The sequence below is a fragment of the Telmatherina bonti genome (genome assembly GCF_933228915.1).
Source record: "Telmatherina bonti genome assembly, chromosome: 24".
Lineage (NCBI taxonomy): Eukaryota > Metazoa > Chordata > Actinopteri > Atheriniformes > Telmatherinidae > Telmatherina > Telmatherina bonti.
Window position 1 is genome coordinate 10,253,698 of NC_136633.1, and position 27,318 is coordinate 10,281,015.

Consider the following 27,318-nt stretch of genomic DNA (forward strand, 5'->3'; position numbering starts at 1 on the left):
TTTTTCTGGTAAAAGGAGTAAAACGAGCTTAAGAGGAAGCTGGAATTAGAGTGTTTGTCTCTCTGAGTGGTTTATTTCTTCTTACTTTATCTGAGAGCAGGGCTCCTTGTTTCCAGGTAATTTTAACTTTTATGTTAATTTCACATCATTTTTCAAAACAATTCAGATTGTTTATGACAGAAATGATGATATTTAACATTATTATTCCTGTAGGATCTACAGCAGTCAGCTGAACTGATGCAGAACTGCAGTTAAATATCATTTTATCAGATATGTTGTGCCTGTACTGGTCTCTGGTTTTGGTCCATTCATCCCAGTTTAAAGTGTGGCGGAAGAGTTTGCACCCAGAAGATTTGTTTTTCTTTTAAAGAAAGAAAAAACTTTTTTTTAAAAACAAATTTGCATCAATAAGATCAAGTTGATTATTGAGTAATTTATTAATTTATATTTTTAAATCTTTCAGATGGTTGTCTAGGAGTCCATATATGTTTGTGTATAACCGCTTCTAGGAAAGGTTTATTAGCATCCTTTGTTTGCATATCTTTCGTGCATAATTTTGTCCGTTTCAGAGAGCCTGCAGATGGATTAATCCTGATCTCAGATAAAACAGTAATTTACCCTCAAGAAAATGATGTATTGGATGATTTTCTTCCTTAGGTTTGAGCAGCAGCAAACATCTGCAGCAGAGGGGAGGTTTTTATTTTATGAAGCTTAGTCAGGTCTCAGTTATCAGAGATGTGATTTTATACCATCACACTGTGGAAGGAGGTCAGGAGACACGGTGACACACACCTCCTTGTGTGACCTGAAGAGATGGTGTCAGATTGATTTACCTCAGTTTTAGTCTGAGAATCAGACAGAAACTATCAGTTCTAAGCAGTCCTGTGTCGTCTGTGGTTTGTGTAAATGTGTTTTCACATTTCTATTTTTGTATACAGACAAATTCGTACATTTACTGTACATTATAACACACTGCAGTGTTTGTTTTTTGTAGAGAAACCTCATATTCATTCACAGCAACCAGTTAATAAAAGATTTTCACCCAGTCAAATGAGTTGCTTGTTATTATTTCCATATTGTAACTTTTGTCCTCTTTTGCTTTCTGTATGTAGAATATTCAGTTAAATAAGCAAACATCTTCAATAAATAGTTTTCTTAATTATGGAAGTGAATTGCTTTCAGATGCGGAAAAATACTTTCTAAACGCTTTAGAATATGTTTTAATTTTAAGTATGTTTGTAAAGTTATGTTGTTATTTAATAAAAAAGTTTTAATTATATTAGTATTCATTAAAAGGGTAGCAAATAGTGAATAAAAACTCTACTCTTTTTAATATTAGGCATACATGCTCACATCAAACAGAAAACCTTTACCATTTTAAAGGTTTTCTGTGTTTGTTTCCATATGCGACAAAGTTTGTTAAGAAAATAAAGATGAAGAAAGCCCTCGTGCTTCTTTCCCTCGTAGACAGGACGGGGCTATGGAAAGGAGCTGGAGGAGGGAAGTAATCTTGATTGGGTGAACTGGTTTCGACCATAGACTCTATATTAAGAGATGGGCGGAGCCTCCATGACGTCGCCCGTAATTTTCTGAAGAGCTGAATTGAAGCTCAGTGGGCGGTTCCTACCATCGCCATCTTGGCAGGGGCATATGTGTCGTCTCGCCCAGAAAAAACAAATATGGGCAAAGAGGTGGAGCTGAGAGGGAGGCTGTGAGCGTCATGGTGGATGATTGACATCTAGCGAACTCCAAGCTGCCTGTAGCTAAGAGCTAACCGAGCTAACCTGGAGATAACAGGAGATAACCAGCTAACGGAGGTAATCAGGCTAAAGCTAAGTCACGTTGTTAACCGGCTAAAAATCTACATTCTTCTTACTTGAAGCGGGATATTGGGTACCTGTCAATCAAAACGACAGGCCCCTAAAAATGCCAAATTTCAAGATTAAATTACTTTTAAACAGGCGAGTTAGAAAAAAATTCACTCCCCCCACAGTTGTCATGAAGGTAAACCTGACCTATAAACCTAAAATGGATTTTTGAACCAGGCTGTAAACCAGGCTGTAGTGGATGAAGGGGGAACTGCAGTTTTATGCACTTCCGCATAGGCTTCACTTTTTACCAGGGAAGGCTTCGTCTATCTTTCATATACAGTCTATGGCACTGTTTCTCAAATGGGGGTACGCGTACCCCTGGGGGTATTTCAAGGCATTCCAGTGGGTATGTGAAATTTTTTGAAAACATGTATCTTTTTATATTTTCTTTAAATCATCCTTAAATAAAATAAAATTATGTAAACATTTAATTTATTTTAATAAATGTAAGTGTACATGTCTGTTGTCTTTCAGCTGGTTTGGTGGCTGGTTGGAACAGCTGCCGGATAGGACTTTTACTTTCTGGACCAGGAATCTCCACCTCTGGTTATAGTTAAGTTTAAGTAACACAAAGTCTTTTCCTGCAGTTTTTTTTCCAGCATGACGCGCCTTAATCTTTCATTAATGTTTCCCACCTTTACGAAAAAATTACGTTCTTTTGGGACTGTTGCCAGAATTGGATGTAAGTTTTGTTAGTTTTGTGATCCAGTAGAAAACAGTTGCATAAAGCTCTGTCAAGCTTCATGAAAAATGGAAAGGGTTGAAAGGTTGGGAGCAGACTGGGTGTTAAGAGGATCCACTTCAGTCGGGGATCAGAGAGAAAGAAGGACAAAGACAGATAAGAAAGAGTCATCAAATGGTTTAACATGGATTCTTCATAAGAAATAACAAGTTTAAGTCACTAAAGAGTTACTTTATTATTAGAAGTTGATGCAGCGTTTCTATGATTATGTAACAGCTGTATTTGTCCTTTCTTAAACTGCAATGCCAAGCAGGGCCAAACCAGGCTAAGTCTGTCAAGGTGAAGGTTGTCCATCCTCCTCTTAAAGGGGAAACACAATACTCTGACTGCAGTCCTAATCAGCTGTGTGAGTGTCAAGTCTCTAAACAGGGCTGGAAATAAAATCTCATGTGGTTCCCGTTAATCACAGCAAACTACGGAGACGTTTAGTAGTCTCTTGAAAAAACAAAGCTCAGTTTTTCTAATGAATTAAATTTTATTTAAAAGTTATTTGTTTTTGTTTTTTTTTTTTAAATTTACTAAAATTTATTCATTTTTGTGTTTTCTAAACAATGAGCTAATTTAACATTTTCTAATGATATTTCTAAATTATTAAATAATTTTACAGAAAAACATCATTTTATTCTTTGTCGGACTTGATTAAGTTTAATTTTAAGATTAATAATTCTGCTAAAAGAATTTATCTTCTGTTTTTGTGTAATTAATAAGATCATTTAAAAAAAAAAAATCTCCTATTCTGAATTACTGAAACACACACACACACACACACACACACACACACACATATATATATATATATATATATATATATATATATATATATATATATATATATATATATATATATATATATATATATGTATATATATATATGTATATATATAAAAATTCGGGACATTAAACATACTTGTTTTCATTGTAGCTTCCCAGAGGCTGATGCTGTAGCTCTGAAAATTGTCCCAAATTTTGCTTTGTTTTTGAAAAACGTCAAAAATAAAACTACATGGCTCATGAGGCAGGCATAGTCAAGGTCCAAGATCAAAGTAAATTATATATTTAGTTTATTTAGACCTTGGAGAGTGGGAATAATATCAGTTTGTATATGTTTGATGAAAAAGGTCAAATTTGAAGAGGTCTAACCAGACACATTTAAAATTAGGATGATAGATGCAAAAATGCAGTTTTCTACTGAAAAATCGCTTAAAGCTGCAACTGACTTAATAAGTTTTTGGTTTTATTATGTTTTATTTGGACAACCTGGATTAAAATAAACTAAAACTTAGTGTATAAATACATTGCTACCATTTTGCATGTATTACATACTACCAGTGCGTGTATGTTCTCTGCATTGATTGGTGGGATTTTCAATGTGGAGATGTTAAACTGGTATTCTGACGTCTGCGGTTTAATGGTGTTCAACATGAGCCAGCTGAGCTGAGTCATGTTGTCACATGATGATGTGCTGGTCGTGGGGGTGTTTTCCAGCTCGTAGCAGCTGATCTGACTGAAGCCGAAAGTTTGGAGTTACAGTTCAGTTCAGTGATCTGTTCAGAGCCAAGTGTGTGTGTGTGTGTGTGTGTGTGTGTGTGTGTGTGTGTGTGTGTGTGTGCTGCAGCAAACTAAGTGTGTAAAGGAGTCATGAGTGCTTCGAGTCATGTTTATTGATAAGCATCTGAGAAGCATGAAACGCCACCCTGGGACTCCTGTCAACACGGTGATCGGAGGTGAGGCCAGCAGCAGCTCTGCCTGACGGTTTAAGTGTCTGAGTGTCTGGCAGACAGGTGGAGGCGGTGCGGTGGAGCCCTCGGCAGCTGGCTGAAGCTCGGATATCGCTTTTCATGTGCAGGCGGGCATGCAGGGGTGCCGCTGGGCCGACCACACCTCTAAACTGTCATGGAAGCTAGCTTGGCAGCGCAGCTGTAGCTTGGCATGGTGCTGGAGTATCCCTTACACAGTTTACGAGGGGATTGTCTGAAGGTTTCGATGTGCGCAGCAGGAGGATTGTTTTCATCTGAAGGGTTCACCCTATCATGTGTTAGAGGCTGAATTAAAAGTGAGCCGATGGCTGAACTCACTGAGCATCACAAGATCTGAGCGTGAAAGTGACCCAATGAGGTTAAAGCGTCTGGTCTTCCTATGAATGAAGGGCTGATAAAAGAAAACAGAATAGAGTAGTTCCATAGTGATGTTTAGCATTGTGTAGCTTTCCCTTTTCCTGGAACATCTGTCTGGGAAGTGAGGAGACTCGAGTTTAAGGACATTAAAGTTGTCCCATTCTGGTCTGGTGCAGGATTCTAGCTGCTCTACTGTCTGGACCTTGGTTGCAGGATTTCTCCTTTCATGATCTTAAAGATGTTTTCTACTGGTTCATTTTGACCTTTAACCTTGTCCCGGGCGCACAGAGATTCCTTCGGATTCTTTGAATCTTTTGATCATATTGTACACAGTAGATAATCTGATCTTTATAGTTAAGATTTTACAATGAGGAATATTTTTCTGAAACTATTCCACAGTTTTTAGACTCATTTTGTCTCAGACTGATAAACCAATGTCCATCTTTCCATCAGGGGGACTCTTCTTCTCTGAAATGCTCCTTTTACACCCAGTCAAGTTACTGACTTGTTGTCGTTAAACCTAATTAGTTGTCAAATGCTCCTCCAGTTACTTTCCCAACCTTTTGTTGTGCCTGTTTCAACTATTTACAGATGTGTTGCTGCATCAGATTCACATGCATCAGCTTATAATTTCCATGAAATTATAAAATGTCTCATTTTCAACATGTAAAATGTTGTTTATTGGTATAAAATATATTTTAAATAAAGGTGTTTGAATTCTCTCTTTTCTTTATTTCAACAGAAGTCAAAACAGCGTCTGTCCAAGGAGCTGTCAGACTGTGTGGTTTACTGCAAAAGCGTTCACTTTAGGAGCTTCAAACACTCTCGCTTACACTACAAGTTTTATGAAGTGGCCTCTTTTACTGAGTCTAAAGCCCGAAAGCACCTGCGAGATGCCGGTCAGTGAACTCATCATCTTCTCTGTGAGAACTTTGTTCATGTCTGCAGCTGATGTTTGCTTTTTATTCTAATGTGCGTTCCCTTTAAGTTTACTTCTGGTGCATCACCTCGATTTTAGGAGCAGAGTTTGTACACCATAACTCACGGCACCTGACCAGAGTTTATCCCACTGGCTTCCGAACAGACTCTTCCAACTTCAACCCTCAGGAATTGTGGAACGCCGGGTGCCAAATGGGTGACTATGAAATGTTTCTTCAGTCCATAAAACAGAATAGAATAGAATAGAATAGAATAGAATAGAATGACATCTTGCTAATATTTTCCGATTGCAGAGGAGCTGAAGAAGCCTCTGTCTGAACATATTACAGTTTGCTTAATATAGCTGCTGATCGCAACCTTCAAACAACTTCTATAAGAAAACAATAGAATAGAATAGAATAGAGTAGAATAGAATAGAATAGAATGACTTTTTCCTATTGCAGAAGAGCTGAAGAAGCCTCTGTCTGAACATATTACAGTTTGCTTAATATAATTGATGATCGCAACCTTCAAACAACTTCGATAGGCCAACATTTTCATAGAATAGAATAGAATAGAATAGAATAGAATAACCTCCTGCCATTGTTTTCCTATTGCAGAGGAGCTGAAGAAGCCTCTGTCTGAACATATTAGTTTCCTTAATATAACTGCTGATCAAAACCTTCAAACAACTTCTATAAGACAGTTTTTAATAGAATAGAATAGAATAGAATAGAATAGAATAGAATAGAATAGAATAGAATAGAATGACATCTTGCTAATATTTTCCGATTGCAGAGGAGCTGAAGAAGCCTCTGTCTGAACATATTACAGTTTGCTTAATATAACTGCTGATCACAACCTTCAAACAGCTTCTGTAAGACATTTAGGATAGAATAGAATAGAATAGAATAGAATAGAATAGAATAGAATAGAATAGAATAGAATAGAATAGAAAATGAGTAAGTAGCTGTCTTGATTGAAAGGTAACTGTTTGACTGTGTCCAAACGTCCACCCTATTCCCTACATATTGCCCTTTATATTTGTCACATCATTTTCTAGGGGTGTCCAAATGTCCAGAGAGAAAAAACGTGAACTCAAAATGACCCACAATGCATCTGGGGTACAAAGTAGTGAGCAACGATTGTCACTAGATGGGTCAATATAGACCAAAATGCATTGCGGGCAGGAGCCCAAAGGCTCAAAGTGGTAACATAAACATAAAGGAGGTTAAGAAAAAAAACTTTTAATCATTTATTTTATATCCTGATTTACTGAATAAATATGCAACAAATGAAGAATAAAATGCAATAGAATTTTTTCACACGAGTTTGGATTGGATTTGGAACGACACGTGGTGGTTGCTGTGGTGACAGCCAGTAGTCACATGATCTGCATAGAGAAGAAAATAAGCAGCTTTGTGTCCGAATCGCCAACAAAATGATAGTCTGCTATATAGTGTAGCCATGTGGAGTAAATGAGGAGCTATGGAATAGCGTTGACATTCGGACGCAGTCTTGGTTTCTTCCAACAAACAAGGTTTTCGTTTATCCAGAACTTTATGAGGTTCTCTCCATGTGTCTGTGCTCTCAGAAACAGCCCTTCACATGATTGATGGTTTAGAGAAACCCTGCATGAGATTCTTACAGCAGGAAGGGACTGAGAATAACCTGCAATGACATTTAATCATAGTCTTCTTCTCACAAGGAGTTTAGGTGCAGCATGATCTGAATCTAAACTCTTTCTTCCTCCGCTCAGTTGCGCTGAACTTCCAGACAGCTGGTGAGGGGATGGATTTGAACGATGGGCTCTTCTCTCAGAACGGCGGCTGTGGCTACGTCCTGAAGCCCAGTTTCATGAGAGAGACAGAAAAAAGGTTTGACCCGGAGATGCCTCAGAAAAGGGACAATTACCAGCCCATTGTCCTCACCATCCAGGTAGAACGTCAGACACAGAACACAGGAATTACATTTTGTTCTGAATCACTGAATGACAGTGTGTTTACTGCATGTGATGAAGGTGATCAGTGGTCAGCAGCTGCCCAAAGTCAACATCAAGGAGGGATCTATCGTGGATCCTCTGGTCAGAGTGGAGATCCATGGAGTTCCCATGGATCAGGCCAAGCAGGAGACCAGATACATTGAGAACAACGGTAGGGGAATCAGTGTGTAGCTTGTAGAATAAACCATTTTTCATCAGCATTTCTCTGTCCTGGGAGGTGAGAATCCACAGTAAGAACATACATTATTGAGAATATACAATACAATATGGACTGGTGACCTGTCCAGGGTGTACCCCGTCCCTCGTCCTTCATGAATAGGATGGGAGAAAAAACACCCAGACCCCAACATTGGTCAGTACGCTGCTCGTTTAGTTTCCCATATTTCATACACTTTAAACTCAGGTTTAAACATGAACACTTAATAAAATGATTATTTCCGAGACCTTTTGCTTTATTTTATAGTATAACTTAATGGATACCTAATTAAACAGTAGAAAAAAACTTGTTTTCTCTTCATTTTCTAAATAAATTAAATTAATCTAAATCTAATCTAATTTACATTTTTTATGTCAATTAAAAATGGTAAAAACATGTTTTTCATTGCCAAGACTCATGGGAAATGTTGGACATGTTGGTCATGTTGGACAGAAATGCATCATTTTGTGATCGCTGACTTCTTCATTTGAGTAATGTTTGGCTCTCCCCGAACCGTTAGTGTGAAGGTTGCAAGGAGATAAACTACCGTTTGAACAAACGACTGTATACAAAAGATGGCTGGAGCTTGCATTATGTCATCTATTGGTTCCTAAAATAGCTGAAGTGAAGCTCATTGGGTGTTTCCCACCATTGCCATCTTGGCAGCATCCAAGTGGACAAAGAGGTAAAGCTGATAGGGTGGCCGTAAGCATGGAGGGTGGATGATTGATGACTATCAAACTCTAACCCGCCTGTAGCTAAGAGCTAACAGAGCTAAACTGGAACTAATAGGAGCTAACCAACTAATGGAGATAGGCGGGCTAAATCCAAGAGACATTGTTAGCCGGCTAAATCTATTGCTGGGCTACGCTCGGCCGCCTTGCAGCTGGATATCTGGTAACTGTCAATCCAAACTACACACCCCCAATTATTGCACATTTTTAGATGGTTACAAACAAATAAGTTAAATATATATTGAAAAGAAATTAACTTCCCACAGTTTTTAATGTTTGACTCTATGGAGATTCGCTCTGTTTTGGAGCCCCCTAGTGGATGAGGGCTGAACTGCAACTTTTGGCACTTTCACATAGACTTCACCTTTAACCGCCAGATGTTGCCGCTTGACTAGAAAACAGGCTGGAAATCACTATATGGGTTGAAATGAACCGCTTGGTGGAGGTTTACACTCTCAGGGTGCTTTTCTTCTTTTGCACGTGTTGATGACCGTCTGGATGCTCCTCCTGCCTGCAGAGGTGCTATTTGCATACCAAATAGAAGAAATATGATCTATACTGTTTGTTGTCATTAGAACTTTTGTTTTTGAGGTTAAAACAGGCTTTTAGATCTGGTCTAAACTCCTCTGAGAAACCAGTTTTGATCTCCTTGCAGGATTTAACCCCGTGTGGTATGACACGCTGCGATTCACCATCCACACCCCTGAGCTGGCCATGGTACGATTTGTGGTTGAGGACTACGACAAGACATCGAAGAATGACTTTGTGGGGCAGTACACCCTCCCTCTGAGCTGCATGCAGCAAGGTAGGTCTGAGACGGCTCACAGAACCAAGCTGGTTCCTGATTTCTGAATCTTTCGTCATGGTTTTTTATGTTCTCAGGTTATCGTCACATTCACCTTTTATCCAGAGACGGAACGAGCATTCCTCCCGCATCCCTGTTTGTTCATGTCAGGATCACAGACCTGGAATAAAACTTCTCCAACCGCTTGACCTGCTGAGTCATGATGAATAGTTTTAGCTCTGAAAAAAGTATTTATTATTCTGGTCATTTTTACTTGATGTGAATAAACACGTCGCCAAATGTTAGTGGTCCTGCAGAGCGTAAGTATCCTCTGTGTATTCCTTCCTCTGTTTAGTGAATCCTGATGGTGATTATTATTATTTATTCTGGTTTCTGATGTGTTTCTTCTGAAATATTGTGCTGTTGAGGAAACGTGCCACCATGTGTTTCAGTCAGGATCAGTATTTTCTGTTAAAGCAGCTCTCCGTCTGCATTCCTCAGACCAGATTAACAATGTTAGGAGGGAATTTCAGCTCAGATCAACTGTTTTTTTCTGGTAAAAGGAGTAAAACGAGCTTAAGAGGAAGCTGGAATTAGAGTGTTTGTCTCTCTGAGTGGTTTATTTCTTCTTACTTTATCTGAGAGCAGGGCTCCTTGTTTCCAGGTAATTTTAACTTTTATGTTAATTTCACATCATTTTTCAAAACAATTCAGATTGTTTATGACAGATTTGATGATATTTAACATTATTATTCCTGTAGGATCTACAGCAGTCAGCTGAACTGATGCAGAACTGCAGTTAAATATCATTTTATCAGATATGTTGTGCCTGTACTGGGTCTGGTCTCTGGTTTTGGTCCACTCATCCCAGTTTAAAGTGTGGCGGAAGAGTTTGCACCCAGAAGATTTGTTTTTCTTTTTAAAGAAAGAAAAAACTTTTTTTTTAAAAACAAATTTGCATCAATAAGATCAAGTTGATTATTGAGTAATTTATTAATTTATATTTTTAAATCTTTCAGATGGTTGTCTAGGAGTCCATATATGTTTGTGTATAACCGCTTCTAGGAAAGGTTTATTAGCATCCTTTGTTTGCATATCTTTCGTGCATAATTTTGTCCGTTTCAGAGAGGCTGCAGATGGATTAATCCTGATCTCAGATAAAACAGTAATTTACCCTCAAGAAAATGATGTATTGGATGATTTTCTTCCTTAGGTTTGAGCAGCAGCAAACATCTGCAGCAGAGGGGAGGTTTTTATTTTATGAAGCTTAGTCAGGTCTCAGTTATCAGAGATGTGATTTTATACCATCACACTGTGGAAGGAGGTCAGGAGACACGGTGACACACACCTCCTTGTGTGACCTGAAGAGATGGTGTCAGATTGATTTACCTCAGTTTTAGTCTGAGAATCAGACAGAAACTATCAGTTCTAAGCAGTCCTGTGTCGTCTGTGGTTTGTGTAAATGTGTTTTCACATTTCTATTTTTGTATACAGACAAATTCGTACATTTACTGTACATTATAACACACTGCAGTGTTTGTTTTTTGTAGAGAAACCTCATATTCATTCACAGCAACCAGTTAATAAAAGATTTTCACCCAGTCAAATGAGTTGCTTGTTATTATTTCCATATTGTAACTTTTGTCCTCTTTTGCTTTCTGTATGTAGAATATTCAGTTAAATAAGCAAACATCTTCAATAAATAGTTTTCTTAATTATGGAAGTGAATTGCTTTCAGATGCGGAAAAATACTTTCTAAACGCTTTAGAATATGTTTTAATTTTAAGTATGTTTGTAAAGTTATGTTGTTATTTAATGAAAAAGTTTTAATTATATTAGTATTCATTAAAAGGGTAGCAAATAGTGAATAAAAACTCTACTCTTTTTAATATTAGGCATACATGCTCACATCAAACAGAAAACCTTTACCATTTTAAAGGTTTTCTGTGTTTGTTTCCATATGCGACAAAGTTTGTTAAGAAAATAAAGATGAAGAAAGCCCTCGTGCTTCTTTCCCTCGTAGACAGGACGGGGCTATGGAAAGGAGCTGGAGGAGGGAAGTAATCTTGATTGGGTGAACTGGTTTCGACCATAGACTCTATATTAAGAGATGGGCGGAGCCTCCATGACGTCGCCCGTAATTTTCTGAAGAGCTGAATTGAAGCTCAGTGGGCGGTTCCTACCATCGCCATCTTGGCAGGGGCATATGTGTCGTCTCGCCCAGAAAAAACAAATATGGGCAAAGAGGTGGAGCTGAGAGGGAGGCTGTGAGCGTCATGGTGGATGATTGACATCTAGCGAACTCCAAGCTGCCTGTAGCTAAGAGCTAACCGAGCTAACCTGGAGATAACAGGAGATAACCAGCTAACGGAGGTAATCAGGCTAAAGCTAAGTCACGTTGTTAACCGGCTAAAAATCTACATTCTTCTTACTTGAAGCGGGATATTGGGTACCTGTCAATCAAAACGACAGGCCCCTAAAAATGCCAAATTTCAAGATTAAATTACTTTTAAACAGGCGAGTTAGAAAAAAATTCACTCCCCCCACAGTTGTCATGAAGGTAAACCTGACCTATAAACCTAAAATGGATTTTTGAACCAGGCTGTAAACCAGGCTGTAGTGGATGAAGGGGGAACTGCAGTTTTATGCACTTCCGCATAGGCTTCACTTTTTACCAGGGAAGGCTTCGTCTATCTTTCATATACAGTCTATGGCACTGTTTCTCAAATGGGGGTACGCGTACCCCTGGGGGTATTTCAAGGCATTCCAGTGGGTATGTGAAATTTTTTGAAAACATGTATCTTTTTATATTTTCTTTAAAACATCCTTAAATAAAATAAAATTATGTAAACATTTAATTTATTTTAATAAATGTAAGTGTACATTCGTAAACTGAATTTACATATTGACTTACACCATTTTATTTATCTCAAAATCCCACATTCAGACATGAATTGAACCCCACACGTTACGAGCCAAATCATATCCATCAGTCACTGTTGCCATAACAACGCATATGGTCCTGGTTGAAGGTAGTAGAGATGATTAAAGTTTAAAAAACCAAACAGAAATGATCAAGTGCTTTTTTCATGTTTCTTTCTTAACCAAAAGTACTTTGCAGTGGTGGGGGTACTTGGCTGAAAAAATATTTTACAAAGGGTACTGTGTTGCTAAAAGTTTGGGCGGTTTCGACACAACACCAGTCCACCGCACCAGTTGGGGGCGGTAATGAACCTTTTCACCGTTTAACAACCACGAAGAAGAAGCCTTTCCGGTAGCATGGCAGATGTGGCATAACAAACACGCGCTGCCGACACAAAACAGAAGTATCAGATCCCAAGTTGTCTTTCAGACGTGAAATATGGTCGGAAAGATTAAACATGTCCGGCAGAAGCTCCACCAGGAGGCGGTGAAGTTGGGCCGGAACCCCGCTGAGGTCCAGCTGTCTGCAGGGGGGCTGACAGGAACCCCCCTACCTGGGGAAAGCAGCACGACCCCCATCAGCACACAGGTAGGACACAGGTGTGTTACATAAACTGACCAGGGTGACCAGGAACAGAAAATCCACTGTCAGGTCGAGAAACATCAGCTGACTTCACCATCTGTGAACTTCCAGGTCCAGACCCACACCCCCTTCCCGTCCGGGATCTTTGCCGGTACCAACATCTCTCCAGAGGTTCTGGTTCAGACCCTGAAGTTTGAAGAACCTCCAGATGCCCCCGTACCTGTGAAGAAAGGTGAGTCAGTCTGACTAGACTCTGTCCTGGATTCAGGGTTTAGTCCGGTTCTGAAGCATCTGCTCATGAAGATCCAGTGGAAAGTTCTGTAAAAGGCCCGGAAATGGTCCTCTGGACCGGGGCGGTCTGGTGCATACTGTGTAAAAGTTGCAGTTTTAGAAAAAGTAAAAACTGATACCAATAATTTCCAAAACTGCATTTTCTTACCGATATCGGCTGATAATAGTAGACAACTCTAATATTTGCCAAAGTCATTCTGTGGACCACCAGAGACTGGACCACCTGAACCACCAGAGACCGGACCACCAGAGACTGAACCACCAGAGACTGAACCACCAGAGACTGGACCACCAGAGACCGGACCACCTGAACCACCAGAGACTGGACCACCAGAGACCGGACCACCTGGACCACCAGAGACCGGACCACCAGAGACCGGACCACCAGAGACCGGACCACCAGAGACCGGACCACCAGGGACCGGACCACCTGGACCACCAGAGACTGAAACCACCAAAGACCGGACCACCAGGACCACCAGAGACTGAAATACCAGAGACTGAACTACCAGAGACTGGTCCACCAGAGCCCGGACCACCAGAGACAGGACCACCAGAGACCGGACCACCTGGACCACCAGAGACTGGACTACCAGAGGCTGGACCACCAGTGACCGGAACACCAGAGACCAGAGCACCTGGACCTCCAGAGACCGGACCACCAGAGACTGGCCACCTGGACCACCAGAGACTGGAACCTCTGCTGATCCTGTGATTTGGATTAAAGACTGCAGATTTATCTGTGATGTGTCTGAGGTTCCAGGCCGTGGTTCTGATCTGATGAGTCCACCCTAAACCTGCTGGATTATGACAAAAATGATAGTCATGATTATTTTGACTGAAATTAAGATCTCGATTATTTAACAATCATCCAGTATTTTTAAACAACACTGCGCGTCGTGGTGTTCTAGACTCCGTGTCGTGCATTATAACCGTCTAATGGACGGTTCCAAGTTGTTTAATCCGCTTTTACCGCTTATATAAGAACTATTTTATGTTGGCCTGGATGTACGTTTTATACCAAACAACCGCTGTCAGGCTGCAGCGCGTTTCTCTCATTCACCTGTTAAAAGACGGCTGATCTGAACCAGCTGATTAACGCGTTGCTATGGTAACGCCCCGTAACGGAGGGATATTACAGCATTTAACTGGCCGAACTATGTATAGGAAAATAATGCAGCCAGGTGTCACTGACAATGGTATAAACTATGTTTAGGTGAACTTCCACAACCTACTGCAGTTATTCTACATGGACCTGCAGCCGGAGCCGACTGAGACTGGCCGCCTGGGAGTGCTTTAGGACGGGAGAGGCTCCCGCTGCTCCTTCCTTACAGTAACTGCAGAACAATATGTGCCTTCAAGTCAGTCGCCAAAACACCAGAAAAGTCTCTAATAACTCCAGTAAAAGCTGCTAGATTTGTCGCTTTTAACAAAAAAAGTCTCCAGATTTAGCGAGAAAGTCTCCAAGTTGGCAGCAGTGTCTGAATGAAAGCAAAGCGGCTGTGGGAGGAGTTTACAGCACAGCGCTGCAACGCCAGAGACGCTCGATTAGCAGCTGAAGACAGCAGGAGAGGAAACTGCAGAGAGAAAAATAATCACACCCTTTAATTTTTATGATTGTTGAAAACCCAGATTGTAATTGAGATTAAAATCCGATTAATCGTCCAGCCCTAGTCCACACAAACCTCTGTTCCTGCTGCCAGAACATCAGCAGGAACCTGGTTGCAGGAGATACTTCATCAGACCACCAGGTGGTGCATCAGTACCACCCCAGAACCCAATCAGGACCTCCTGGTAGTTTTTGCTCCAGACTTGAGAATGACATGCAGATAGGAAAAGGTTTAGTCTCTCTATATCTGTGTTATTTCTACAAACTTGTTTTGGTTGCACTTTAAGCTGCAATATCTGTTGATATATTCATTTTACATAATTTTCTGCCATAATCTGACAACTGAGGTTGTCCTGAAGATATCTTGTCTTGTTTGGAATTAAAAGAGTTCGGCTTAAGTTTAACATTTTGAAATGGACAAACGGACCAAACATGGCAAGAAATAGCTTGGAGTTTGAAGGGTTAACCCAGTTACTGAGCAGGTACCTTCACTGTGGTGTTTCACACTCGCAGCATCACATCGATGTTGTTCCGTTACATTGATCTGCTGAGCTGCTTCATACTGCCGAATTTTCACAGCTAGCAAATCACTGCATTTAATCCTGCTTTTAATTAGGAAATGATGTCATTATGACATCACTAGTTTGGACTTGATGTTGGTCCATCTTCGTACGAGGCTCGCTGTAAGACCAGATACTCCTGTCAGACCTGGAACTGGGGTGAATCATTAAATCCGGTCTCCATTAAACATCATCCAGCGACCAATTTGGTCTTATATCCTGTTACGTCCCAACTCTGCAAGGGGATGTGAGGCGTAACAAATGAGAACTGCGGACAGCTGTTAACAGGTGAATTTCTGAGAATTTATTGTTACAAGTGGAGATGGACACAAAGAGGTGGTAATATTACAAGTGTTGGGCTAAGTGTAGCTGCATAAAGAAAGGGCAGCTACAAAACAAAAACCATCCAGTACAAAAAAAAGAAAAGAAAACAAGGCGCACAATGTGTTCAACAGAAACTGGTCTGCTGAACTAAAGCAAACAGAAAATGAAGCAGCTCCAATAGCTATGCTTAAAGGCAAAAGTACTACACACCAAAATACTTATTAGCCCAACACAGTCGACTTTAACAAAATACTATTTATAAATGCAACAGAAAGAGGAGCCAAAAGGGCTTTACTTTAGCTATGAAAAGAAACTACGTAGCAAGAAAATAAACAGAACACAAAACCAACCAGTTTTAACACTGCTGGAAGAATCACTAAAAACCAAGCAGTTTTTAAGCACAGCAACAAAAACTGCTAACCAAACAAAATCTAGTCAAATTACCACCAACAACAAAAGCACACGCTCAAACCCCACAGATTGCAAACTAAGGGCAGACTGTCTGAGCCAAACAGTTGCCAGTGAGTCCACAGCTGCAGCCGGTTTAAATCTCCCTCCAGTGTAGCTGCAGCGTTGTTGATAGGCTGGGCAATTGTCCAATCAGCAGGCAGGGAAGAGGGGCGTGGTGAGTGGAGTCAATCTTCAGGTGGCGACGGCACACAGGGATTTGAATACAATATAAAATAATTGGGTGGATTGGCAGGCAGCCGTAACATATCCCGCTTCATTTACATAAACACACACGTTTGTTTCTACAATTTATGGTCCTGACGGTAGACGGAGAACACATTATGTGATGCGTTCACTTGCATATGGACATCTGAGGTGAAGTAAAGGTAGTTTTATATGAGATATGTATTAGTTTATAATTGAGATGTTCTTTCTTTTTAAATTCAGCTTTATTTATACAGTATAGAGACAATTCACAACAATTCACCCAACTGTCCTTTTACAGACACAATCCAGTTCACTTCAGTCCAGTAATAATCCAGTTTCTGAGTTTTATTATGGCTTAGAATACATCAAATATTCTTTTTAGGTTTTATAAGCATCAACATCTTATCTTAGATCGGAACTTTATGGATATTTAGAAGCAACTTCCCTCAGTAAAACAGTCTCTATTCACTTAAAGTTGGACTTTATTATTTCCGTCATTTGTGGAATATTAGTCCGTGATGAGGACTGAAGGCGTGACGTCACAGATGAGTACAGCGGTCACATGATGTTAAAACTGGAGATGTTCAACATCATGATACAGGTGTTGATGCCTGGGGTTTAGGTATCTGGCGATATACAGTAAAAAGTCAGTTCCTATTATTTTAGAGGTCTATTAGATTTCTATTTTTAAAAATTATGCTTATATAGACTTTGTTGCTGCTTTCTGTCAGTGGCCTAGCAGAGGCTAAGCTATAAAATATGAACTTATCACATAAAGCCACAATTGCACAGACCTTTTAAAACATGGCTGTTCAGTTCAGTCCAAAAGGTCATCAATCCAGCATATTTTCTATGTATCTCTGCTCCAACACAGTTGACTCAAATAAATGAGTCATTGGACAGAACTTGAAAGGCTGTCAGGTGCGTTGAAGCAGGAATACATGGAAAACCTGCAGGTTGCGGACTTTGATGGACCAAGTTGAATGCCTCTGTTTTTAAATTACTGAGTGAATAAACTCAAGTCAGAGAATTTATATTTTAATGAAAACAAATCTTTAAATTTGACTTACAGATGAGAGGAGCTGGTCTTCTTGTCGCAATCGTCACACCAGACTGCCTAAATGTGTCCGTTTGGTGACGTTAAGCAGGAAGAAAAGAATTATGACTCCGTTTCCATGGTACCACATGAGGTTAGGACAGAAATGATTACCAATCCTGATACGATTGGCCAGTATTACTGATGCTAATAAAGGTATCAGAGCTAACCAAATTATTTTTGGTTTCAAATTCTAGTTGAAGTCACTGTGGCACAAGGAAGGTGACAGGAATTAGACTGTGTGAATGGTCGCTGAGAAACTGCAGGTGTAAAACCAGGATCAGGTGTAATATGAAAACTAATCACACTGTTTTCACACTCTTAATTGTTTAACCCTGATCATGGCTGCCTCTTGTATTTTGCTTTGTTGTCAGCGTTATTGGGAGGGTTTTGCTCAAACTGTGTGAAATGTTATTCAAAGCATTTATTTGAAGTGTCGTCTGAAGCTTTGTTTAAAACATTCTTTGAAGCTTTGTTTTTGAAGTGTCTGGAACATTGTTTGAAGCCTTTGAAGCATTTTTTAAGTGTGGTTTGAAACATTGTTCGAAGTATTTGAAGCATTTGAAACATTGTTTGAAGCTTTGTTTGAAACATTGAAGCTTTGTTGAAGCTTTTGTTTTAGAACTGTCTGGAACGTTTTTTGAAGCCTATGAAGCATTTGTTTGAAGTGTTGTTTGGAACATGGTTCGGAGCATTTGGAGCGTTTGTTTGAAACATTATTTGAAGCTTTGTTTAAAATGTCTGTAATGGTGTTCGAAGCATCTCAGGCATTTGAAGCATTTGTTTGAAACGTTGTTTGAAGCTTTTGTTTTTGAAGTATCCGTATCATTATTTGAAGCCTTTGAAACATTGCTTGAACCATTTGTTTGAAGTGTTGTTTGAAGTATACTAGTATATAAATTAACGCTACACATTTGAGAGTTGCAATTTGCAGATTAACAGAAGGGGGCAGTGTGAGCACCATTTTGACTGGATGTAAGGTTACAGGATTAAAACGAAGTGTATATGATTTAGGGCTTTAAAAACAACCTACCGTATTTCTCCTGTAATTTTTCTTTGGTGAACACAGAGGGCCTGATAACTGATGGTTCTGCTTTTCATTGTTTGTTTCATTGATTATAGTGAGAGGAAAATGTTCTGGATCAGCACTGTCAAACGGCCGACCAGAACCACTCTTCTGGTTCCTTAAAGAAAACCAAACACATGCTGTTTGAGCCAGAAACAATAACAATATGGCTGAGCTGAGATGAATCAGAACAAGAATCAGCATCTTAATAGATGAAAACCATCTGACAAACACATCAGTATGAGGAGGTGGAGCAGGATGTTCAGTCTGGGTGGAAGTGGAGGCAGAGGCGGAGTGTGTCATCTCCAGCCAGTCGTAATCACAGCTATCTATTTCATCTATCGGTGGAAAGACGATGCCACCCATGGGAGTGGAGCAGCCCCTCTACAAACACAACAGACCCCCACCGCCCCCCTTCTCCACCAGCTGCTCCTAGCAGATCAGATTCCTCCACCTCTGCTCACAGTTGTAGTCAGCAGGAGATGTCTTATCTTTATCTGTCCCCCAACTGCAAACAGCAGCAGAAACACTCATGTTGTGGCAGATAATCTGAAGATTACCCACCCAGGATCCAGCAGCTGTGGGAGATCTGGCTGCTTCTCAGATCCTGGAAACCGGAGACCCTCTTAGAGCACTTCAGCTTGACTCATGACAGACGAGTAAGATGGTAAAACAGCCAAAAAGCAGGTGGATGTGACCATGAAGGATTCAGGATTCATGATGGTTCCTCCCTCTGTGTTTGTGTTCTTCATCGTCTTGGTGGAGAAATCGGTCTTAGTTTAGACTGAGGACTGGCTGGTACCTGGTCCAACAGTACCACAGAGTAGTGTTGTCTCTTCCTGTCACCATAGAGATAAGAAGGAAGAGTCAATCATATTCCATACAATGTGTCAATGGAGCTTCAAAGTCTGTCAGGGGTCAACCAGAGCATTTCAGGAGACGGTGGAAGACAGTAGAAATGTCAAATAATCACGATTGTTATGTTACTGGCTGATTACTTGGAAAGCCTGCAGGACGCCGGCCCTCGAGGACCAGGATTGATGGTCCCAGACTTACAGGAATGAAAACAAAGCAATGGATGTTGTGTAATCAAATCGGATTTGTCTGGTTCAGACATAATTCTATATAGAACGGGACAATATTGAAGGGAAACTCACAACTAATTTATTTTGCTGTTTAATATCGTAATTAATTGTGAAAACAAGCAATTGTGACATCTTGGCCCGACAGTGGACATACAAAATGTTCACATTCCTTTAAATCCAACCACACCACCAGCTACAAAAATGGATGTAGTTCAAATCACCGTAATTCCTAAAATATTCACACTATGGACATGTTGCCAATGGATCCTGGAAGCTGAGATGCTGAGCTTTCCATTGACATTGTAGTAAAAACAGCCAAAGATTGCTTCAGAGGAAGGAGTGGAGAAGTGAGCAAAGTGGCACTTTTTTAATTTCCTGGCATTAAGGTTTATTTTTAAAGGTTGAAATGAAACCACAGAAAAATTACTTCCTATATTTTTCCATGTGTTATGTAACTTAAAGCCTGAAGAAATTAGAAAAGAAAAAAACATTGTATCACAGAAAATACAAGAAAAAAAAAAAGACAAGCCACTAGGGCTGATATGCTTTTGTCTCGATTTAATACGATTACGATTTTTTTGGCTGATTTTTGTAGACTGAAAACAAAAAACTATTTTTGCTCTTCATTTTTCTTGATTTCAATGAGGAAAAACCAACACAGCAGCCAGACCATCATTCTGATGCTATAATGCCCAAGAATACAAGTAAAAAGCTCAATAAAAATGAAAAAAAAAAAGTATAATTTATAATTTTTATTTATTTAGAGAAAAAAATCTTTTCTTTTTAACAAAAAATAGAAATTTTTTTTGACAAAAAAAAAATCCATTTTAAAATTGTGAGACAAAAAAATCCAGATATTCGATTTTTTACTATTTGATTTCTCATCCCTACAAGCCACCATGGTGAAGCATGGTGGTGGCAGTATCATGCAGTGGGCTTGCTTTTCTCCAGCTGGAACTGAGGCTTTATTACAAAGGTCAAGTTGATTTTAAACAGCTTCAACAAAGTATTAGATTGAGGGTGTTCACACGTCTACAGCCAGGTCTTTTTTTTTCTTTCTTTTCTTTTTTTTTTTTTTTTAAACACTTTTTCCCCAAATGTGATGTTAATATTTTTCAGTTGTACAGGTTATAGGTCATGTTGCAGCTGGGAAAACTTGATTTTAAAAGATTCATTTTTCATGTTGCTTATTTTTTAACATCAGAGAAACTGGAATTTTAGTAGGGATTATCATTTATTTTATCAACTGTACATCAGGTTGAGAGAAACTTGTTTTTATTTTCCCCACAGGGCCTGAAGAGAAGAAAATCAAGTCAAAGAAAGATAAGATGAAGGAGAGGAGGGAGCGGTGGCTTAGCAGTGAGTTTTGATGAACACTTCCAGCTCATACAGAGTTAACCACCACAGTTCTGTAGCATCGTTTCATATCTGGCACAAGCTGCTTGTTTAATTTATTATGTAAACTTTCCTCCTGGCATGTTTATCTGTGTTTCTGCTGTTTGGAAGAAATAAATCAGTAATTAAACTCATTTATGATGATCAGCCAAGTTTTAAGTGGAAAGTTAACCTGAAGAATATTAATCAGCTCGAATGTAGCTAAATTATACCCGAGTCTGTAAGACCATCTTCCCGTTACCTGTGGATCTTGTTTTGTATGAAAAGTCACTTCCTGGCCCCATATTTTCAGAGTAAACAGCTTGTTTCTTGGCACCACCCTCATCATCTCTAATAATTGACATGAGGCCTGTAACTGGAGCTTTGTGCTGAGCCAATCAATTCCTCAGAAACACAAGCCTCATAATTAGGTGCTAATGGCTGCTGCTGAGTCCCGCTGAAACCCAAGACCGGCTCCATGAAGGACAGATCCAGGAATTATAGGGAAATTAGGAAGACAGCTTGGTTTTTTTCATGTGCAGAAGGTTCAGACTCTGGTGATGATAATTACGGTTGGTGGTGAGTTCAGGGACAGCATGTAAAGAAAAGGATGACGATGTTGGAGATTCATCACATGGTCCAGACTGAGTTTGTTCTGTGGCTTTTTCTGCTCAGAGATCAGCTCCATTAAACAGGCTAAAGAGCAGCAGTTAGCGGAGGCCCGGAGACGGACCACTCCGGTGGTGGGGGACATGCGGCCGCTGGCCGACGCCTTGCCGGAGCTCTGCCAGCTCGTCGCCCCACCAGCAGCAGCGGCGGGCCGGTCAACTCGCTGCAGGAGCAGGAAAAGCAACACGTAAGTACCAAGGAGACGACCCAGACATCAGCCATCGCCATGACGATGCTGGTCCAGAGGTCTCTCTTTTGAGTGAACCTAAACCAGAACCACTCGTGTGTTCTGAACAACAGAACTGCATCCAGAACCATCGATTTAGTTTCAGGAAGCAAACTTCATACGTTGCAGGCAGAAAACCAGCAGGTCTGTAAAGTTCTCATCTGGTCCAGAACTGCAGTTTCCCACATCCACCTATTCCCTGATCCATCTGGTTCCTCTGATCCATTTGGTCCTTCTGGTTCAGCTGATCCATCTGGTCCAGTTGATCCATCTGGTCAGGCTGAACCTTCTGGTTCTGCTGATCCATCTGGTCCACCTGATCCATCTGGTCCAGCTGATCTAACTGGTCCAGTTGATCCATCTGATCCATCTGGTCTTGACACCAGATCTCAGACTGTTAAAGTTTCTCCACCTTTTTCCTGCCAGGCCTGTGAAGAGACCAGAACCAACCGACTTCAGTCAGATGAAACAGACCCAGAAACGAAAACTCTTGTAAGCATCATCATCATCAGCTCCTGGTTCTTCTTCATTGTCTTCATATTTTTTGCTCTTTTATGATTCTTTTCTTTAATCTTCTGCCTCTTTTTCTTCTTCTGGTTTTGTCCTTCTGCCTTTTTCTTCTTCTCCTACTTCTTCTACTGCTTCTTTTGTTTATTCCTGTCATTCTGCTCCTGCTTGTCTTTTCCTGTGGTGCATTCACAGCAGCCTTTTTTATTCGTATTCTAGTCTGTTTGCTCGGAGACTCCACTTCGTTTCAGGTATTGTAAAGCCGCAAAACAACCTGATCCAGATCAGAGAAGTGTACTTGGTCCGCCTACAACTGCAGAGACTACAAGTACAGGAAGGAGACTACAATGCAGATAAGCTCTTCTGACCCGCTCTTAGTTACCAGCATACGCATAAATTACGAAACCGGTCTCTAGAAGAACGACTTTTCTTCTTCATTGTGCGTCTCTGCGTCTGCTTCAGTAATTGTCAATGCCGCCGTATAAACAGAAACTACGTTACTAAACATGTCGCCAGGAAGTTGACTTTCCTGCTGTGAATGCACCTTTAATATTCTGCTCCTGTTTCTTCTTCTTCTCTTCCTCCTCTTCGGCCCGCTCCTCCTCATCTTCACCGTGTTCGCTTGTCTTCCAGGGAAACCGAGAGCAGCCGTTTCAGCGAGGCGGTGAAGACCATCTCCTCCAAAGAAAACCCTCTGGCTGATATCGGAGAGCAGCTGAGGAAGAGAATGAGGCAGGAGGAAGAGCAGTAAAGTCAACAAAGAGCCGAGGCACCATCGCGGGTGGAGATGAGGACTCCTCATCGTCATGACGCAGGAAGCTCGAGCGGTTCGCAGACATCTGCTCCTCAGTTCAGACATCAGCAAACATGCATCAGCTTCCTCTGGTTTTGGGATCATGATAAGATCAGCACGATGCCTCTGGAGGACTCGACAGAAACCAGTTTAGGTCACGAAAACCAGACTGAACCACACCAGTAAACATCACAACTGGCTTTATTAACATCAGAGATGTATTAACGTGGTTAAACTGGTCCGTTTCCATCCCAGCTGCTGCAGGGACATCATGTAAGATTTAATCTACTCTGCTTTCACACCTTCGTTTTTATCATTTTCACCCCCTCCCTGCTGCGGTCTTGAAGTGCTATGATTAGATCAGAAGTAAGACAAGCCTAATCAATAGAAGGTCCCGTGCTCCATGTGGGCCATTAGCGTTCATTAATAATGGATCAGGCGGGAAGCTGCAGTGTCGAATTAAAAAGTCATCAGAGCTCCGAGTGTCGGCTGTGGAGGTGAAGCTGCTGCTTCTCCACGACCAGACAGGTCTTCACGGCTGGAGATCAGCACAAAGTTCACATTCATCCACCCAGTCAGCCTCACTGGTGGTTCCTGTTCCCACAGGAAGACTTGAGCTCTGCAGACAGTTTGTTTCATGTGTCTGCTCTTACCATGTTGGCTTGGTTTACTCTGGGATTTGTCTGGGTTGGGAATACCTTCCCGCCTCAGAGGGAGAAGCTGAAGCAGCTGAAGGTCTCCTGCATCGGGCTGAGGGGAGATTGACAGGCGTACTGATGCAGCATCCGAGGTGAGATGGATGCTGTAACCTCCCTCCATCCTCTGAGAGACTGAAGATGGATCTATGCTTGTCTTTATGTCTGACCAGGAGATAATATCTGAAAAGCATGACATGCATTTGTACTGGTCCATTCTGTACTGTAATAAAAACCAGAACAAGCAGCTGAGAGAGTCCACCTGTGTGTGTGTGTAATTCATTCTCTGTAGAAACGCAGCTGCTCTGTTGAAGACTCACATGCTTGATGGAGAACGTTAACAGCATCGTGAAAACAAATTGACACATCAGACATGTCCAGTATGAAGTTAAGACAGATTAGGGGATAAAAAAAGCTTTGAACATCTCATGGAGCAGGGAGGCTGGTCTGTTGATGGGAAGATGGATGAGCTGGAAACAGACTGAAGAGGAAAAAAATGCTTTTTATCTGTCAACCCTTCATAGCAATGCATGAAAAGAAGATGCTACTTCCTTCCTAAGACCCAGAGATTATAGAAGGTGGGCCAAAGTTTGAGTTTCAAAGTTAAAATATAGTGTTTTATTTGCAGTGTTTGTTTTAGGCCTGAAGTCTTCAGCCTGGAGGTTCTGACTTCTTTATCCTGGGTGCAGAGGGGCGAGCAGACCAGGTGGAGTCTACCTGATCCACGAGGTGCTGCTTCTGTAGTGATTTATGTAGACCTCCTTGCCGGCTGTTTTAACAACCTGCTGACTTACAGGCTGCAGAAGACTCAAGGCTGATGTGGATCGTAGCTGAAACTGAATTCAGTCTCCCCAGTTGGCTTCCAGAGTTCATCCTGACTTGCTTGGCGCTCCTGATGTAGCAGTGGGGTACTGGGGTTCTGCAGAAGCTGCAGACCAGTCAGAGAGGACAGAAAGTGGAGGAGGGACTGGCAGCAGGTGCGACTGCAGGATCCTGTGTGTGCTTTTTGCTCCTCTGCGAGAAGAAGTTTTGGGGTTTAAACCATTGTTTTTACAATCTCAGCCTTTTCATTCTCATGATACTGGTAGAACCCAAATGGTGTTTTGTTGTTGGACTTCTGTGCTCGTCATGGATTGTCTATAACGAACACCATGTTCCAACATAAGAGTGTCCATATGTACACCTGGCATCAGGATTCCCTGGGCCGCAGTTCAATGATCGACTTTGTAGTCGTATCGTCGGACCTGCGGCCACATGCCTTGGACACTCGGGTGAAGAGGGGGGCGGAGCTGTCAACTGATCACCACCTGGTGGTGAGTTGGCTCAGATGGTGGGGGAGGAAGCCGGTCAGAGCTGGCAGGCCCAAACGTGTTGTGAGGGTCTGCTGGGAACGTCTGGCTGAGTCCCCTGTCAGAGCGAGCTTCAACTCCCACCTTCAGCAGAGCTTCGAACATGTCCCGGGTGAGGCGGGGGACATTGAGTCCGAATGGGCTGTGTTCCGTGCCTCTATTGCTGAGGCAGCCAGCCGGAGCTGTGGCTGCAAGGTCGTTGGTGCCTGTCGTGGCGGTAATCCCAGGACTCGTTGGTGGACACCAGCAGTGAGGGATGCTGTCAAGCTGAAGAAGTAGTCCTATCGGGCCTTCTTGGCCTGTGGGACTCTGGAGGCAGCTGATGGGTACCGACGGGCTAAGCGGCATGCGGCTTCGACCGTTGCCGAGGCAAAAACTCGGGCATGGGAGGAGTTCGGCGAGGCCATGGAGAAAGACTTCCGGACGGCTTCGAGGAGATTCTGGTCCACCATCCGGCGGCTCAGGAGGGGGAAGCAGTGCTCCGTCAATACTGTGTACAGTGGAGATGGGGAGCTGCTGACCTCAACTCGGGACGTTGTGAGTCGGTGGAGGGAATACTTCGAAGACCTCCTCAATCCTACCAACACGGCTTCCCATGAGGGAGCAGAGCTGGTGGACTCAGGGGTGGACTCTCCTATCTCTGGGGCTGAAGTCGTTGAGGTGGTCAAAAAGCTCCTTGGCGGCAGGGCCCCGGGGGTGGATGAGATCCGCCCGGAGTTCCTTAAGGCTCTGGATGCTGTGGGGCTGTCCTGGCTGACACGCCTCTGCAGCATCGCGTGGACATCGGGGGCAGTACCGCTGGATTGGCAGACTGGGGTGGTGGTCCCCCTTTTTAAGAAGGGGGACCAGAGGGTGTGTTCCAATTACAGGGGAATCACACTCCTCAGCCTCCCTGGTAAGGTCTATTCAGGGGTCCTGGAGAGGAGGGTCCGCCGGATAGTCGAATCCCGGATTGAGGAGGAGCAGTGTGGTTTTCGTCCTGGTCGCGGAACAGTGGACCAGCTCTATACCCTCTCTGGGGTCCTGGAGGGGGCATGGGAGTTTGCCCAACCAGTCTACATGTGCTTTGTGGACCTGGAGAAGGCATTCGACCGTGTCCCCCGGGGGCTCCTGTGGGGGGTACTCCGGGAGTATGGGGTACCGGACCCCCTTGTACGAGCTGTCCGATCCCTGTACGACAGGTGTCAGAGCTTGGTCCGCATTGTCGGTAGTAAGTCGGATTCGTTTCCGGTGAGGGTTGGACTCCGCCAAGGCTGCCCTTTATCACCGATTCTGTTCATAACTTATATGGACAGAATTTCTAGGCGCAGCCGAGGGGTTGAGGGGATCCGACTTGGTGGCCTCAGGATTGGGTCCCTGCTTTTTGCAGATGACGTGGTCCTGTTGGCTTCGTCTGGTCGTGATCTCCAGCTCTCGCTTGAGCGATTCGCGGCCGAGTGTGAAGCGGCTGGGATGAGAATCAGCACCTCAAAATCTGAGACCATGGTCCTCAGCCGGAATAGGGTGGATTGCCCTCTCCGGGTCGGGAGTCAGGTCCTGCCTCAAGTGGAGGAGTTTAAATATCTCGGGGTCTTGTTCACGAGTGAGGGAAGGATGGAGCGTGAGATCGACAGACGGATCGGTGCGGTGTCTGCAGTAATGCGGGCTCTGCGCCGGTCTGTCGTGGTGAAGAAGGAGCTGAGCCAGAAGGCGAAGCTCTCGATTTATCAGTCGATCTACGTTCCTACCCTCACCTATGGTCATGAGCTGTGGGTCGTGACCGAAAGAACAAGATCTCGTATACAGGCGGCTGAAATGAGTTTCCTCCGCAGGGTGGCCGGGCTCTCCCTTAGAGATAGGGTGAGGAGCTCAGTCATCCGGGAGGGGCTCAGAGTAGAGCCGCTGCTCCTTCGCATCGAGAGGAACCAGTTGAGGTGGCTCGGGCATCTGGTCAGGATGCCTCCTGGACGCCTCCCTGGTGAGGTGTTCCAGGCACGTCCCTCGGGGAGGAGACCCCGGGGTAGACCCAGGACACGCTGGAGGGATTACATCTCTCGGCTGGCCTGGGAACGCCTCGGGATCCCCCCCGCAGAGTTGGCAAATGTGGCTGGGGAGAGGGAAGTCTGGGCTTCCCTGCTTAGGCTGCTGCCCCCGCGACCCGACCCCGGATAA

At 42.4% G+C, this 27,318-nt stretch overlaps 2 protein-coding genes across 2 annotated transcripts; both read left to right on the forward strand.

The window, feature by feature from the left end:
- Nucleotides 1–4,294: 4,294 nt before the first annotated feature.
- Nucleotides 4,295–9,551, forward strand: LOC306774077 (1-phosphatidylinositol 4,5-bisphosphate phosphodiesterase delta-4-like; the record flags this gene model as incomplete). The annotated part of the gene is made up of 7 exons (XM_079264060.1): nucleotides 4,295–4,337; nucleotides 4,391–4,473; nucleotides 5,470–5,626; nucleotides 7,405–7,583; nucleotides 7,666–7,798; nucleotides 9,233–9,382; nucleotides 9,460–9,551. The coding sequence occupies 7 exons, from the start codon at nucleotides 4,295–4,297 to the stop codon at nucleotides 9,549–9,551; spliced, it is 837 nt and encodes a 278-aa protein (XP_079120186.1).
- A 3,093-nt stretch (nucleotides 9,552–12,644) lies between these two features.
- slx9 (SLX9 ribosome biogenesis factor) lies at nucleotides 12,645–24,008 on the forward strand. Its single transcript, XM_079263910.1, has 6 exons — nucleotides 12,645–12,872; nucleotides 12,978–13,098; nucleotides 20,845–20,913; nucleotides 21,604–21,784; nucleotides 22,250–22,315; nucleotides 22,964–24,008. Exons 1-6 carry the CDS (start codon nucleotides 12,723–12,725, stop codon nucleotides 23,079–23,081), a joined length of 705 nt encoding a protein of 234 aa, XP_079120036.1. The 5' UTR covers nucleotides 12,645–12,722; the 3' UTR covers nucleotides 23,082–24,008.
- The last annotated feature ends 3,310 nt before the right edge of the window (nucleotides 24,009–27,318 follow it).

What these genes read in the sequence shown, in the direction of transcription:
- slx9 (XM_079263910.1), top strand. Translation starts at nt 12,723, where the DNA reads ATGGTCGGAAAGATTAAACATGTCCGGCAGAAGCTCCACCAGGAGGCG. An exon ending in CGACCCCCATCAGCACACAG is followed by an intron (nt 12,873 to 12,977) that starts GTAGGACACAGG and finishes GTGAACTTCCAG; the next exon opens with GTCCAGACCCACACCCCCTT. An exon ending in ACCCAGAAACGAAAACTCTT is followed by an intron (nt 22,316 to 22,963) that starts GTAAGCATCATC and finishes CTTGTCTTCCAG; the next exon opens with GGAAACCGAGAGCAGCCGTT.